The 13,372-nt window shown below is 35.6% G+C and overlaps 1 protein-coding gene across 6 annotated transcripts in view; it reads right to left on the bottom strand.

Moving 5' to 3' along the window:
• Positions 1 to 2,177: 2,177 nt before the first annotated feature.
• Positions 2,178 to 13,372, bottom strand: part of CDK17 (cyclin dependent kinase 17) — a 111,450-nt gene continuing 100,255 nt past the window's right edge. For 5 of the 6 annotated variants that reach the window (XM_030323447.1, XM_030323443.1, XM_030323444.1 and 2 more), the window contains 7 exons: positions 12,191 to 12,311; positions 11,496 to 11,593; positions 10,739 to 10,844; positions 8,080 to 8,122; positions 7,003 to 7,093; positions 5,610 to 5,687; positions 2,178 to 5,083 (listed from right to left, as the gene is read on the bottom strand). In XM_030323447.1, the coding sequence (XP_030179307.1) occupies positions 5,046 to 5,083; positions 5,610 to 5,687; positions 7,003 to 7,093; positions 8,080 to 8,122; positions 10,739 to 10,844; positions 11,496 to 11,593; positions 12,191 to 12,311 (575 nt within the window). In that variant the 3' untranslated portion in view covers positions 2,178 to 5,045. Of the gene's footprint in view, positions 5,438 to 5,609; positions 5,688 to 7,002; positions 7,094 to 8,079; positions 8,123 to 10,738; positions 10,845 to 11,495; positions 11,594 to 12,190; positions 12,312 to 13,372 lie in introns of all 6 variants that reach the window. The other variant, XM_030323448.1, reaches the window with a different exon arrangement.

Genomic DNA, 13,372 nt, shown 5'->3' on the forward strand with positions numbered 1-13,372 from the left:
CTTAAAAAAAAATTATGTTTATGCTATACTGTAGTCTATTAAGTTGTACAATAGTATTATGTCTAAAAAAACAGTGTGCATAGACTTTTGTTAAAAAATACTTTATTGCTAAAAAACTGCTAACCAGCATCTGAGTGAACTTTCAGTGTGTCATAGTCATTTCACCAGTGGAGGGTCCTGCCCGAATGTTGATGGCTCCTGACTGATCAGGGTGGTGGTTGCTAAAGGTGGGGGGGGGGGGGGGGACTGTGTTGACTTTTTTTTTTTTTTTAATTTTTATTTATTTTTGAGAGAGAGAGAGAGACAGGCAGACAGACCGTGAGTAGGGGAGGGCCAGAGAGAGAGGGAGACACAGAATCTGAAGCAGGCTCCAGGCTCCGAGCTGTCAGCACAGAGCCCGATGCAGGGCTTGAACTCACGGACTGTGAGATCATGACCTGACCTGAAGTCGGACACTTAACCGACTGTGCCATCCAGGTGCCCCCCTCCCTGCCCTTCTTTTAGACTGTGGCGATTTCTTAAAATAAGACAACAGAGTCTACTGAAACGATGGGGTCTCTTCCTTTCATGTCGTTTGATAGAATTTTACCCACAGAACTTCTGTCAAAGCTGGAGTCATCTTAAACCCTGATACTGTTTTATCAACTAAGTTTATGTGACATTCTAAATCTTTCGGTGTCATTTCAACAATCCTCACAGCATCTTCACTAGGAGTATATTCCATCTCAAGAAATCGCTTCCTTTGTTCATCCACAAGAAGTAACTTCCCATCATTAAAATTTTATCATGAAACTGCAGCAATTCAGTCACATCTTCAGGCTCCATTTCTAATTCTAGTTGTCTTGCTATTTCCACATTTGCAGCTGCCTCCTCCACTGAAGTTTTGGAATCAGCTTCTGCCAAACTCCTGTTGATATTTTGACCTCTCCCATGAATCACACACATGTTCTTAATGACACCTAGAATGGTGAATCTTTTCCAAAAGGTTTTCCATTTATTTTGGCCAAATCCATCAGAATCACTATCTATGGCAGCTATAGACTTACAAAATGTATTTTTAAGGAGTATGACCTGAAAGTCCAAATTACTCCTTGATCCATGGGCTGCAGAATTGATGTTAAGAGGCAAGAAAACAAGATTCACTTTGGTTGTATATCTCCATCAGAGCCCTTGGGTGACCAGGTGCATTTTCAATGAACAATAATATCTTGAAAAATTTTTTTCTAAACAGGCTTAAAATATTCAGATCATGCTGTAAACAGATATGATGTCATCCAGGCTCTGTTGTTCCACTGACAGAACATAGGGAGAACAGATTTAGCCTAATTCTTAAGGGCCCTATGGTTTTCAGTATGGTCAATGAGCACGGCTTCAACTTAAAGTCATCAGCTGCATTAGCCTCTAATAAGAGAGTCAACCTATCTTTTGAAGCTTTGAAGCCAAGCACTACCTCTTGTCCTTTTTAGCCAGGAGAGTCCTAGATGGCATCTTCTTCCAAGAGAAGGCTGCTGTGCCTACATTGAAAATCTGTTTAACATAGCCACCCCCATTAATTACCTTGCTAGTTCTTTTGGATAACTTGCTGCCGCTTCTACATCAGCACCTGCTGCTTCATCTTGCACTTGTACGTTATGGAGACAGCTTCTTTTCTTAAACCTCATGAACCAACCTCCCTTAGCTTCAAATTGTTCTTCTGCAGCTTCTTCACCTTTTTCAGCCTTCACAGAATTGAAGAGAGTTAGGACTTTGTTCTGGATTAAGCTTTGGTTTGAGGGAATGCCGTGGCTGATTTGATCTTCTACCCAGACCAATAAAACTTTCTCCATATCAGCAATAAGGCTGTTTCACCTTCTCATCATTTATGCGTTCACTGGAGTCGCTCTATTAATGTCCTTCAAGAGCTGTTCCTTTGCATTCACAACTTGGCTACCTGGACCAAGAGGCCTACCTTTCAGCCTATGTTGGCTTTTGACCTGTCTTCCTGATTAAGCTTAAATCATTTCAAAGCTTTTGATTTAAACTCAGAAATGTGTGACTCTTCTTTCACTTGAACACTTAGAGGCCACTGTAGGGTAATTAATTGTCCTAATTCCTGTACTGTTGTGTCTCAGGGAATAGGGAAGCCTGAGGAGAGGGAGAGAGATGGGGGAACAGCCTATTGGTGGAGCAGTCGGAACACACAACATTTATCATTTATTAAGTTCACTGTCTTACATGGGTGTGAATTGTGACACCCCAAAACAATTACAATGATAATATCAAGGATCACTAATCACAAATCACCATAATAAATATAATAATAAAACTTGAAATATTACAAGAATTACCAAATGTAGCACAGAGACATGGAGTGAGCAAATGCAGTTGGAAAAATGGCGCCCACAGACTTGCTCAATGCAGGGTTACGACAAACCTTCAATTCATTAAAAAAACACAGTATCTGCAAAGCGCAATAAAGTGCAGTGCAGTAAAATGAGTTATGCCTACACATTAAAGGTTACGGGGGGCTGTGGGGAGGGGGAAGTGGGGTGGTTGCTCTTAATGGGTATAGAATTTCTATTTGGAGAGATGAAAAATTATGGAAAAAGACAGTGTAAATGCTGTACAATACTCTAATCAATGCCACCAAATTGTATACTTACAATGGGTAAAAAAATGGCAAGATAAACCAGCCTCAACCTCACGAATTGTCCTGGGCCCAAACGACAAATTATTATAACATGTTAACAAGTAGTCTTTCAAATATAATAAAGCACCAGATAGAATGGAACGACTTCTACACACCTAGAGTGACATATTCAATGTGTGTTAATAGCATCATTTGGAAGGAAAACAAAAACGCATCCTCTCTTACCTTTAAAACCATGTCAGTTTAAGATGAATCATAAGTGTTCAAGGTTCAAAATCTCTACATTTCAATTCTCTTCATTGCAAAGTTTTCAGGATCTGAATGGTGGTGCTCAAGTATCAAAAAAAAATACCAAATTCCTTAATAAAATGAAGAAACATCCCTAGGACTTCCTAGGAAGAAGAATTTTATATAACTACTGGATATATTTTTTCATGTTTTATCTGCAAGAATATCAAACTTATGGATAAATATATAAAATTTGCAAAACATTTTTGTAACCTATAAAATGAAAAATGTGACAACTTTATAATTGAAGAGTGCTATCCTATAAAATTATGGTAGAGATTACTAAATGAACAGCCAGCACAAATATAAATTAAATATCATTACTGACACAGTGAGACTTCATTCTCTTAAAAATGAAACCCATAAAGGAAAATGATCCCATTCTGCACAGCCTTCTTCCCCCAGAAAGAACGGTGACTCAACAAAACCACATTTTAACAACATGAAGATCTTGTTATTATAAATTTCAAAACAAAATGGAGGAATTTCCACATAATATTTATAACCTTCAAAGTACAATATTAATACATGTCTGTCAGTTAGAAATAACAGCAGTTTGTTAGGCTACAGGGTTTAACATAAAACCAATTTACAAATGTGAAAAGCAGTAGTGGTCCAATATTCACCATTACACATGAATCTGTTTCTTCCAGAAAATTTTTTTTAAAAATTAAAATTTCTGTCTCATGAAATATTAAAATAACACCCAAACATGCCACAATCACTATTCACAAATAAAGTTAAAATGAAATATACAAAAATTCACTTAATACTGTTAAATAACAATAAACTACAAGATTTCCTGAACAGAAATGGTAGGACCCCTGAATGTTTTACAGTGAATATCAGGAAAAAAATTAAGTTATGATTATTTTCATGATATATAAGCCAAAAATTTACATGACCATTTCAAAATATACCAATTAAGATTTGTAGTTTGTAAGATGCACTAAACAAATAGTCCTTAAAAGTTAACACAAATGCTTAAAACACTTACCAACACCAAGGCGTGTTTATGATGTTCAAAGAGATGCATAATTGAAACTGTAATATTTACTATCTCTGATAAACACATTGATACCTACAATGCTTTAAAACAATCCTCAGTTCTCCTTTCTGTCATTTGTATTTATCATGGCTCATTTCAAAGACATATTACAGCTTTTAGCTGATTCCAAGTGAATGTTATTAAAACACACGCATATAGACAGCCCCCAAATGAAATAAATGGCTCCCCCCAAAAGTATCATCCTTTCTAATAAAAGAACTGTATTTAAAATGAAAACAAGACCTCACATATTTCACTGGACTTGTATGGTTTAGTTTTAACTAAATTAAAGCACAATGTAAAATAGGTAAGTGTATTAGTATACACATATCCAATAATATGCAGTAAATATTTCTAAAATGAGGCAAGGTAAAAATAAATAATTTTGGTGCTTTAAATTACTGGTATCTAATGTGAGATCCCCATGTCAGGTATTCACTTGCTTGAATCAACCTCTGCATCACATGCTTTTCTAAACATGATGTACTCATCAATTTTTTAGCTACTCTATTTGCTGATGTTCAATGAAAGATTATACAGCATGAACTTAGAGTGTTCAAGATGGCTCACTTATTTTACTGTTAAGCAAAGCTAAACTTACATTCCAGGAAACACTGCAGTTTAATTTTAAAAACAAACAAGAAATGCAGCAGTAAAACAATTCATGGGGAGAAACAGATGCATTCACATCTAATAAAGCCACTGCAACTTCTTCAGGCATTTAACTGTTGTGTTAAATAAACAGACAGTAGTTATTTAGCAGCAATGATTCCGCAATAAATAATGCACTGTGTTTCTCAGTCCTGCACAAAAATTGCAGCTACAGTTACATCAATAGCTGTAACCTACTGGCTCTAATGGCAGAGAAGACCTTAAAACCAACTGTACAAAAAAATTGTCACACTGTGACAACAAATATAAAAACAATCTGTAGGTCTGAAATAAAAAGACTCCACTGTGAAGAGGACAGTGTAGACAAACGGAGATTCCAAGTCCACCAAAAGAAATAATTGCCTTCAGATCTGAGTCCTTGATTGATAAGAAAGGCTGGGGGCTGGGCTTGAAACCATGTTATCAGATTTAAAAGAGCATGCTCTGTCTTCTGTTCTTCCCATGTCCTAAAATATAAAGTCATTTTATGAGGCAGTTCAAGGTTCAGTTTTATCCCACATACAGTATTTGGTGACTCTAGGAAGCTAATGTTCCCACCAGCAAAAACTAATCTTCCACGTAAGAGTGATCAGCACTGTCTGAAATGACCCTTTTGTTGATGGGGTCAGTCTACAGCTTCTATGCTTCGAAGTGATGAACCTGATGACTAGGGAAGCATAAGATGTGTCTTCTGCCTCAGGTACCAGGAATGGCGTGTGCAGTGATCAAGCCAGGCCACTTGTAAAAGGTCTTTGTGCCATCTGCAGCTTTCAGGATCCCTGACTTGACTGAGTCAGATTTCTCTCTGAAGAATTACTGAGCTGCCCACATCATACAGAAAAGTGAGTACGTGCAATGCTAAACATACAGCTGTGGAATGCACTGTACATTGGTTTTTACATCAATAATTTTACTGATCAATTTATAAACCAAAAACTTAGTTCCACGCAAAATTTCATGATCGACACGTGAAATGGTTTATGACAAACACACCTGTCTCTGGATAAGAAGAATTTCGAAAACCCGGGTCCTTTTGCAACTGAATCTCTTTCAAACTGAATATTGATACACCTAAAACGCACAGACAAAAACTATCAGGTAAAGGTCTGACATTATTAAAACAAATATAATCCAACTATCGACAGAATTGTTTAAAAATGTATACTGATTCAACATGAAACATTTATGCTACATTCACAAGGTTACAGCCTTGAACTATTTTTCCCCTTTGTCCCAATGTTCTGAGTAGAAAACCAAACAAAATAATCTCCCCTCAGAACTTTTCCCCCACAATTCTGCTCTGAGTCACACTTCCACTATATGTTTCTCTTCGAGTATGTACATACAGACAGAGAATATATACACTGTCTATTTCTAGGACCTACTGGGATTGGGGAGACCTAATCAAAAGGCATTACTTGGTTTTTATTCTCTCTGCCTTTACCTGTCTTCTTATGATGGCATGAAGGTATCAGGGCCTCAGACTATCTTCAGATTTTCAGAGAAAAATAAGGAATAGGTTTGTATAACCATAATTGCCTACCTCAAATTGCCAACCATAATTGTCTGATATTAACAATGAAATGTAAATATCATCTTAAAAACACTTGTAATTCTCTTTTCATTTCCAATCTTTCTTTTTCCAATCTCTTTCTCATTTCCAATCTCTGCCAGAGAGGTAGTCTTTCATTAAAAAATATCCAGTAAGCTCTAAGTTAAAAGTCTTAAGGATTCTTGATTCCAAACAGCAAATCTCAGTTCCTAAATATTCTAATTCTCCATTCACCTTACTCAGTTTTAAAGCAAAATGTTGAGGTAATTTTTAAAAAGGATCTTATAAGTAAGATGAAGCAGTCACCTCAGGCATGAGAAATCAGCTCTTTTAGTGACTAACAATATGCTCACCACTGTCACGAGGATAGTAAAGTTAGAGTGACCACAGCAAAGAAAAATCATCTTTATATCTTGAAAACGAAATCTACTTTCACAAGGAAACAATCGTATGTTTTGGTTGTGCTCCATTACTCTTTGCCTGAAATCTATTTTTAGAAACTCTGAATCAAAGAAATCTAGATTGGGCCTAATGACAATGTCTATCATCAGATGGCATTTTCCAATTTAAGTCCAGTAAGATCAATAACCCATGTCTAAGTACTATTGATTTCTTACAAAGCAGTGGCAATGTGCTCAGTGTTAAAAGAAATAAATTAAAACATAGGCAAAGAGGACATACACCTCCTTTCAAGGAATTCTGATGTACTTACAAAAAGAGTTAAAATTTTAGGCTTAAAAAACAACAATCTCTTCCCAAACCCCTAATTTACCACCCAGTCTCCTACCCTGGACAAATGAAAATGGGAGGAGGGGTCTTTAGAATTTCTCTTACTTTCAGGTAAAGCATGTATTCTTGGTCCCAGACTTCGAAAGTACACATGCTTCATGGCCTCTTCTGCTGAAACCCGTTTCTTAGATTCGTACTGTGAAAAAGCGAAGAACTGCTTCATTAACTTTTTCTCTAAACTCATGAGGGGAGGTAGATTAGCATGTAGAGCTAATAAGATGATTTAATACAATGACTGTTTTTTAAGAACCAACTTGGATTACACCAGATATACTCTAATGTGAGTACTACTGCGATTATGTAGTAATGACTTTATCTAGTTCCAAATTTCCAAGATGAAGTTAAATCTTCACTTTTATAAAAACTTAGACTTCCCGTATTTTCTTAAGTGATGAAAAATTAAAATACCTGACCTTTGGTGTTACTTTTCCTCATGAACACCAAAGTATCATTGGAAATATACCCAATATTTTATGAAAGATATTATTAAATTACCTACTGGATACCCATTTCCCTTTGTTCCTTGATGAGATAACATAAATTTGTATAAGGTGTCCATGCTTCCAAGTCCAACAGACCAACATGAACCATGACTATTCTAAGTTTAGGCTAATTATGATAATCTTGCTCCCCAATTCCCACCCTGTCTTACAATTAATGTTCTGGCCAACGAGACTTATGAAGAAGCCTTGCAGGGGTTTCTGGAAAAGCCTTTGCTTTCCAGATACAAGAGGACTATTATGGCTGACACCCTTATCCTCTCTCTTCTTCCTGCTTTGAACAGAAGATATGAATGGTATTTGTAGGTGCAGCAGCCTGTAAGGCAGTAAGTATAAGGAAAAGAAAGAGAACATAAATTACAGACAACATGCCCTTGACATAGTTTTGGTGCCAGAAGGTGACAACCTCAGACCATTCTAGGGCACAAGAGACCCAGACACATTAAGTGAAACCATTATTTATTATTATTATTATTTTATCTAAGCATATGATTTAAGCATGCCAGATACTACCATAAGTAATCTTATTTAATGGTCATGACAGATATTTAAGGGAGGTATTCCTGATCCCATTCTACAGATGCAGAAACTGAGGCTTAACAATTACAAAGATGTAACTTACCTGAAGAAATTTTGTTATCAACTCGATTCCTTCAGAGTCTAACCTAAAACAACAAAAAAGTGGCAATTTATTCTTTTATCTTAGCTGACAGTAACTTTTCAAATAAAACTATTTTCCAAGTGTTTTAATCTGCAAACATTAAGTGCTCTACAATAACCACTCTTTTTGCTTTCAAAAGACTCAAAAGTGCTACACTTAAGACTTATCTTGCCACTTGTTCAAGAAGAAAACTGAAAAAACTAGGTTCCAATTCAAATTTTCCATAATGAAGAACAAATCAGATTACTAAAGATTTTTTTTAAAAAGCACTATTCTGTCTCAAAGTAATCTCTATTATCAGGATAGCTTAAGTAAAGTGTATCATTTTCATAGTGTTCTACGAAAGGCAAGCTACAAAAGCATCATTTTCTTATTACATAGGTTAAAAAAGAAACAAGTGACCCCAAAATGTGTCACTGTGGTTCACAATAAACACAGATGACTCATTCAACATATTTTTACACAACAGTCTACTAAGAACTAGGTACTAGAAGCTATGAAGTTCAATTTATTTTTTTGAGACAGAGAGAGTGCGAGGGAGAAAACACCTGTAAATCAGGGAGAGACAGAGAGAGAATCCCAAGCAGGCACCATTCTGTCAGGGTAGAGCCCAATGTGGGACTTGAACTCAAGAATCATGAGATGGTGACCTGAGCTGAAATCCAGAGTTGGGACGCTGAACCAACTAAGCCACCGAGGCACCCCTATAAAGTTCAACTGCCTCAATAACATCATAAAACTTAATTAAAAGTTAGAGCTACACATGTAGAATTTAAGAAACAAAACAGGTGAACATAGGTGAAGAGAAAAAAAACTAAGGGAGGCAAACCCTAAGAGACTCTTAACTATAGAGAACAAACTGAGGGTTGCTGGCGGGGAGGTAGCTGGGGAATGGACTAAATAGGTGATGGGCATTAAGGAGGGCACCTGTTGTCATGAGCACTGGGTGTTGTATGTACATGATGAATCACTAAATTCTATGCTTGAAACCAGTATTACCCTATATTTTTACTGGATTTAAATAAAAACTTAAATAAATCAATACATGAAAAATAAAAAAAAAATTAGAGCTACAAAACCAATGAAGCTGTCGATAAAGACAGATAATTATAGTGATGATATTCATATAATGAGCAGTAGAGGGTTTGGGGACTATCTTAATGGGATAATCTCTTGATCAGAAACCATAGGTTCTATTTTGCACTGCCTTTCACTGGCAATATATTTTCCCCAAGTGCTCTTAATGGGTTCCATGGATGCTATGGCCTAGACATTTTCCAGACTCTTCTAATCCTTTGTAGTTTGCCATTCTGACAGATATCCAGAGCTCCTTGGGCACAAACTAGGAGTTAAGGTCATGGAGAACCTGCTTTAAAGAAGAGCTTCAACTTTCTGCACTGGACATTACAATAGAAGCAACGTACAAATTACAAAAATAGGATTTATGCTACTCAGAAGGAAGAGACACACACAAAAAAGCCCCGCACATATTATTCTTCCTAAGAAAGTCTACTTAGAATGTTATTAGTTGCTATAGTAACAATAAGAACATCAATTCACATAAGTACTTTAAAAATATTTTTGGTATCTGAATTTGTTTTTCTACTCTCTCTAGCTTGAGAACAAATGGAATTAGAGCAAGTATGTTATACTGTCAGCAATGAGAATGGCTTTGATTAAAATAGACATTGACCTTATTTGGTACCTGGGTGTACTCTTTGATTTTTCTAAGGAAAGATGAAAAAATATAGTCAAAGGGGTTATTCTCTGCTACATACTGAAAATTTAGTAATTCCATAAATAAAAATTTCTGACTGACATTTTAATGGGGGTTTTAAATGGATCTGGGGATAGATCTGATAAGAAATTTTAATGAAATGGCCAAAATTTAGGATATAAGGGTCAGAAAGAGTTTACATTCCTCAAATACAAATTAGGTCATTAACATTGGCCAAATACTGACAAGTCATCCTGTGTCTGAGTCAAGATTTTACTTATAACAGTTCCTTAGGTTTTTTTAAGTAAATATAGAATAATCCCATACAAAGCAAAACAGAAGTTTCATCATGGTCTTCATGGTATTGAAAAAGATATTAACCAATGTCTTCTTTCTGAGAAACGAAATAACCTACATAAACTCTAGAATTCTAATATAGTTGCTTTTATATTCATTTTATTTATAGCTCAATTCTGTGATTTACATATCTTGATCTCTGAATTATAAAATTAATCTGACACAAGGGAGGAAGAAATTCAATTAAATTAGATTCTAAAATATATAAAAATGTATTATATGTATTTTTTCCTAAACCCATCTGTGGCTAATGCTTCAAGAGAATGGAAAGAATCAAGTGGGTTTTCCACCCTTTAACGTAAAGAAAAAGAGGGGCGCCTAGGTGGCTCAGTCGGTTACACGTCTGACTTCGGCTCAGGTCATGATCTCACTGCTCCTGAGTTCGAGCCCTGTGTGGGGCTCTGTGCTGACAGCTCAGAGCCTGGAGTCTGCTTCGGATTCTGTGTCTCCCTCTCTCTCTGCCCCTCCTCTACTCAACGCCTGGTCTCTCTCTCTCTCTCTAAAATAAACACTAAAAACAAAAGAAAAAAGAAAAAGAAAAAATACCTGGGTGCATGGTTAATGAGAGGCTGTGGTTTGTATTTTGGAAAGTTGTAGTTCTTGAACTCGTCATTTGAAGAAACACCCGGCCAAGTTTCCTGAGATGGTGTTCCTGAATTAAAAAAAAAAGTATTTATAAATATATAAAAATGTATGTATGTATATATATATATGTATATATATATATGCAAATATATATAAATAAGGACAAATGAGAAAGTGTCTTAAAGAACACTTTATATTTAGTAGATGATTTGACTATTTCAACTGAAAGCAAAATGACAGAAACAGTAAACACATATGGACCTTTTTTTGGACTACGCAATGATGCCATAAAAATGATGCCACCTAAATGACATCTAACCTACAGATATTTCCTAATAATACGCCAAAGGTCAATGTTCAGTAATATTTTTCTCTGTTCTTCCACAAAATTTTTATTGCAAAGGCAGAACTCAGTAAATGAAAAGAAGTTACCTAGAAGGCTCTATCTTTATAATTACGCTAATTATAATTCTTTTTTTATTTTAATCAGTAGTGGTTTTCTTAAGCTTTTAAGTAACCTCTACACTCATTGTGGGGCTCCAACTCCTTACCTGGATATCAAGGGTCACAAATCCTACACTGAGACAGCCAGGCACCCCAACTAATTATAATTTTTGTAACAGCTCTTTGTTAGTCTCAGTACCACATTTTAAAATATGTAGTCTTATCCAGCTAGTCAATTGCAGGTAACAAATTACTGGGAAAATATTTCTATTACCTAGCAGTCGGAAAATTAAGTGCAGTTCATCTTCCACAGTTGATCCTGGAAATAGAGGTCTTCCAGAAGCCATTTCAAAGAAAATGCAACCAACACCCCTTTAAAATATATCATAAAAAAATGAGCAATCAATCCATTTACATATTAAGAAGCACAATTATCTTTTCCTTAAGATTGCCTTTCTGGAGAATTTTGTATTAGCCTGATGGAAAACCTCCTGCACATATTTTTTTCAGCTCCAACTGATTTGTTAACATTTATCTTATTTGTCTCAACTTCCATCTTGCTGTATCCATTGCTTCATGACCCTTAAAATGTCCAACTCTCCTCTGCACGTTCCTTGAAGAATAACACTAACAATAGCTAATAGTGATTGAATGCTTATTATGTCTTAGGTAGCAGGTAGCAGAGATAGGGAGAAACAAATGATCAGAGATGGGTTTTTTGTTGTTGTTTTTTATCTGAGAGACAGATAAAACCATGAGATCATGACCTGAGCCAAAATCAAGAGTCAGGTGCTTACCTGACTGAGCCACCCAGGCACCCCTCATGTGTTAGAACTCTTTAATTGTTGCTTATATTGTGGCTCTTTAAAATAATATCCTCTTATAAGTCAGATATCTATCAGTATGCCCTGTACCAATGGCTATATTCTTTCAAAATTATAAATGGCAATAACATGTGCATATATTTACCACATGTCAATCTGTGTTGAGTACTCTGAGGAACCAAGAAGCACATCAGGCGGCCGGTACCACAGTGTGACGACTTCATTTGAGTAGGTCTTTGTGGGAACTGACTTGGCTCTGGCTAGCCCTTCACGGGGAAAAGAAAACAATTAAGAAATGGCTGTAACAGATTCCCCAGCCCATAGCCTCACCATGACTCCAGTCACAAGGATGTCCAAGATAGCTGCTACTCTGTAGTTTCTTGAAATTTAACAAAATCAGTTTTAAGAATTTTTCTTGAGTGTGAATAGTCTTGGGTCAGCAAATCCTTATGTAATTAATAACAATTCCACAATCAGAGCCTATGCTTGCTTTTATGAATGTGAAGGCATCTGATAATCTGATGGGTTAATCTAAACTTAAGATACTTTTCTTCTATGAATCATGATGCCAAAATTATTTCCGAGCTGAACTTAAAATTAACACAAAACAGGTCAATGACACAGAGATAAACAGTTTTACCTTTTAGGCTTTTGTTACTTTTTTAAACCCAAGTCCAATTTTCATTTGCTATACCAACCTTCGTTTTCTTGGAATAAATTACACTGCTGCTGTGTACCTTAAGTTATATATAAGGACAGTTTTAAGTAAGATGGACCAGGCTGCCTTTGGATATTATTAATTAATGTATTAGATTATTAACTAATGTAAATGTCATTCCTTTCCAATTTAAAGTGGAATTCACTGATTATCGAGAAACAAAGGCAAGAGTTCACAACTTTATCCCTTGAGCCACTGGCACGAGAGTTGTTTTTACTTCTCTAAGCCTCCAAATTCTAATAACTTTAAGAAGCAACTTTAAAAGATAGCTGAAGAAATATAAACTCATTCTAAATATAGTTTATTTCAAATAACTCATTTATGTATAACTTTATATATTCGATTAAAACATTAAATAAGAAAAATGGAATTCAAACAAAAGGAATTCAACACTTTAGTAAACTAGATAAAGTCACTCAAATAAAAGTAGAAATTTTAATAATTAGGCAGCACTCATACTATTTTTGTTTAGTACAACAGCTAAAGGGTGTAACTGGAACAATGTTGACACTATCTTATTTAATTACCAGTCTTATTCTACCAATCCAGCTTTGTAAAGTAAGTTCAACAAATAATTTTCCTACCAACTTTGTAATTAGCAAGATGGGG

The sequence above is a fragment of the Lynx canadensis genome, chromosome B4 (assembly GCF_007474595.2).
Source record: "Lynx canadensis isolate LIC74 chromosome B4, mLynCan4.pri.v2, whole genome shotgun sequence".
Classification (NCBI taxonomy): Eukaryota; Metazoa; Chordata; class Mammalia; order Carnivora; family Felidae; genus Lynx; species Lynx canadensis.